At 40.3% G+C, this 3,973-nt stretch overlaps 1 protein-coding gene across 1 annotated transcript in view; it reads right to left on the reverse strand.

Moving 5' to 3' along the window:
• Positions 1-2,485: 2,485 nt before the first annotated feature.
• The window catches only part of LOC116842242 (cuticle protein 64-like), a 4,866-nt gene continuing 3,378 nt past the window's right edge, over positions 2,486-3,973 (reverse strand). The window contains exon 3 of the mRNA XM_032811162.1: positions 2,486-3,848. Coding sequence (XP_032667053.1) covers positions 3,498-3,848 — 351 coding nt within the window. The 3' untranslated portion in view covers positions 2,486-3,497. The remainder of the gene's footprint in view (positions 3,849-3,973) is intronic.

Consider the following 3,973-nt stretch of genomic DNA (forward strand, 5'->3'; position numbering starts at 1 on the left):
AAAAAGAGAGAGATAGAGAGAGAGAGAGAGAGAGAGAGAGAGAGAGAGAGAGAGAGAGAGAGAGGAAGATAGAAAGAGCAGGTGTGAGAAATTTTATAAAGGCTCAATCTAGCGTGTAATGTCAGAAGAGACGATAACGGTAACGCGCAGACGACAGGCGAAATACGCGAGAATTCTGCCATTTAGAGATGCAAGCTCGCGTCGCGACGGCGAGTTTAGCGCTGAACGTGCCGGCGAAATGCGTCTTGCGATATTTCTCCAACTAGAAATCAAACTCTTCTGAACAAACAGTTTTATCCGGGAATCACAATCACGGATTGTGCCGTAGCGTTAGGTGTGCGGAAAAGCTTGTTTTTTTTCGCGACTCTAGCTTTATTTTCGAAATATGTAAATCGTTGTCATTGAATCACGATATAACATTTCATACAGATTTCGATCCTTTAGAATGTCAAAAAGGAGGGAATTTATGAAAATTTTAAATAATTGTATCAGAGAGTGCGCTAAAGAAAGTGACCCAAACTTTCGCACATATTTAATGATTCGGCTTAATGACACTGTTAATCCTGTCAGCGCGAAAATCGAGGAGCTTTTGATTGAGTACCACGTGCGTGAGGCACACGTACATATACTTTTATTTATATAGATAAATATGTTTTCTCCGAGAGGAGTGTTAAGTTTCTGTTTGCGATGTTAGACTGTTGATGTTGCATCGTTTTTTAATAAAGACGTTTTCATAGGCCGCGTGTCTTTCGTTCCTTCGCCTTCCTCTGAGCATTTTAATCGACTAAAATCTCAGTCGACTGAAATAATTGGTAAATCAATCATTGAAATCAATCGTCATATATGAAATCATGAATAATTCAATCGATTAATGAAATTATCCATCTGTGTATAATCAATCTTCTATTATTAATTCTGCGTAATGGATCAAATTGAAGTTTAATGAGCTTATTAATTTCAATAATCGATTAACTCTCAGTATATAATCATATAAGCATATAATCATATTTTTGAGATATATTTTGAGACAGTACAATTTGAGTTTGTTAAATTTCAGTATTTTTAAAGTACCATAACTTAGTTGAAAATCGATATTTTTAAACATGTTTCTTTAAGAGACATAGAAAAGCCTCAGTTATAAAAAACAGTAGTGTAAATAACATGAAAATATATAAAATCGATAAAATAAAAATAAAAGTCAGTAAAAGTCAATAAAATCAATAAAAAACAATAAAATCAAAATTCTCAAACAAATTTGCACTAGTTTGAAATTTTCCCACATTCTTCCTTTCAAAAGTTGATGAGTGATTAAATATTCACTCTGGTCTCACAGATTTGACATTGTATGCTGAAAGTTAAATTCATGATTACACGCGATGATGATCGATTAATTTTGATTATGGCCTATTTTAGTCATTTAAAATTCAATTTACGCTCAACAATATTCCGAATCAAAGTTTCATTGTTCACCCGAAATACTTCGTACATCCGGCGACGATTGCGACACTTTGTATCGAGGCAGCTGCTCCTGGCAACTCGCACTTCTTGCTCAACGGGAATCGCACATATCTCGGCCGTACGCGCGCCGCATGCAAATCCCATTAATCGTGCGCGCTTGAGGTGTCCCCGTTCTCCGTTTAATGAACGTTTCACCGCGTTCATGTAACCGCCTCTCTCATAACACGACCTTAAATTTCGCTTTCGCGCTCGCGAATTAAGCGCGCGCAATCCCGATCGTCGCGGTTCTCCGCCCAGAAATTATTGCTGCTCCAGAAACGACTATATTTCGTTCGATCGTTTGCGCAACGTGTCTCGTTGGCCGTTCACCATTCATTCGTTAAACACGTCCATCTGTCCGTTTCGCGCATTTCTGCAAACGCGCAGAAATGCAGAGTGTTTCTCAATTTGTTTGAGTATTTCTATTAATCACAATCGATTATTCCTTATAAAAAATCGTAAAAAAATCCTGAAACAACTTTTCCTGTCATAAAAATTCATGATTAATAAAGTAGGTTTCGTTAAATAAAATTCAGTCAATCAGTATTGTCTTTTGTCTATAAAATATGAGCCTGTTCTTAACGGCTTATAGACGCGCGTCTGTATAAAAAAGCAATACTGATAATCTGGATTTTGTACAATAATTACTACTTCATAAAGAGGATGCTGCTTCGATATAATGCAGCTTTGTATTTGGCACTGTCTTTCTACTTAACTGTGAAGAATTGCAAGTGTTTATACAACATATAAATGTCAATGAATGGCAGTGTATTACATGTTATATAAAAAATAAAAAAAAAAGTTTTATTTGTGTAATCATCCCCTTAAGATTCTTATTAATAGTCCTTACTTGAAACTTGTCTCACGTTGGATACTTAAATTTAAATTTTGAGTTAAATCTGAATTGTTCAGTTGGATCATATACGATATATAAGTATCCAAGATGTCGTAAGCAGAGTTTATACAAAGTATAAATGTTTATACAGAGTTTATACAAAGTGTAAATGTTTATACAAAGTACAAATGTCAATGAATGGCAGTATATTACATGTTATATAAAAAATAAAAAAAAGTTTTATTTGTGTAATCATTTCCTTAAGATTCTTATTAATAGTCCTTACTCGAAACTTGTCTCACGTTGGATACTCAAATTTAAATTTTGAGTTAAATCTGAATTGTTCAGTTGAATTATATACGATATATAAGTATCTAGGATGTCGTGAGTAAAGTCCTGGGACGTTCAGAGCACATCCAGAGTAACTGCGGTTCAACTGAGGAACTCACGTCCAACACTGTATTCATCTGAGTATCTCGTGTAAAGATAAGCTTCAATTAACGACTACTAATATAAATATCGCAGAAGAAATGGCTCAACATTTCCCAAGTTAAATCTTAATCAGAAACAACGCTATATAATTGGTGGGCACCAATTAAGAAACTTGCGTATGGTTGCGGCGAATAAGAGAGAGAGAGAAGGAGACCAGGGACATCCGCAGCTAATTCCGTACGAAAATCTTTATTTCGATGTTGAACAATCGGTATAGTGAGATTACAGGTAGAAACATACGCAGGGCTAAAGGTAGTCACAGTGACGATCGAAGACATTCGATCGCGTTTGCGGTACTCGCGGTAATGTCTCTTCGCGCGAGAGCTGGAGGACGCTCTCCTCCTGCCGTGACACTTCACTCATCACGAGACGAAGAACCGATGAGAGGAAGCACAAGCCCAGGAAACATCAGGAAGAAGGAGAAAGACAAGAAGAAGAAGAGAAATGCGGATTCGGTAGGAGATTGTTAAAATCCGCGAGAGATCGTCCGTGAATTTTCGCGAGGACGGAAGTATTCGACACTTGGGCATCGGCTGTCGTCGATCGGTCCTCCGCGGTCCTCTTCCGGGGGTCCTTCCTGTCTCAAGGAGTTCAGCCGACGGCGTCTCGCGGCGACGGTGGCGTCGTCAGGGGAGCGTCGCTCGGGATCCGCAGTTCGCGTCGGTCCTCGGATTTACCAGGAGGAGTATCCATAGCCGCCGTAGCCGCCGTAGTTGCCGTAGCCGCTGTAGCCGCTATAGCCGCTGTAGCCGCCGTAGAGACCGCTGTAGCCGAGACCAGAGTGCACTTTCTCAACGACGACCGGCTGCGCGACCGGCACCGGTACGTGCTTGACGACGGGCACGGCGTACGGCTGCGGCACTTTGACGGCGTACGGCGCCGGCACTGGGACCTTCACCGGGACGCTGTATGGTACGGGGACCGGGCGGTCCACAGGCACTGGGACGTGCTTCGTCACCTCGACCGGGTAGGGCTTGGGCACCTGTACTGGGTAGGGACGGTCGACCGGCACGGCGTACGGCACCTGGTTGGAAGATGTGATGATTAGGAGTGCGAAGCTCGTCATCCAGTAGTTCCAGGTAGATTCTATTATTGCGGCACTGTTTGCGAATTTTTTTTTTTTTTTTTTTTTTTTTGGGAAAAAAAAAA

This window comes from Odontomachus brunneus, unplaced genomic scaffold (genome assembly GCF_010583005.1).
Source record: "Odontomachus brunneus isolate Ranch 3 - 2012 unplaced genomic scaffold, Obru_v1 Obru_scaffold_023, whole genome shotgun sequence".
NCBI lineage: Eukaryota > Metazoa > Arthropoda > Insecta > Hymenoptera > Formicidae > Odontomachus > Odontomachus brunneus.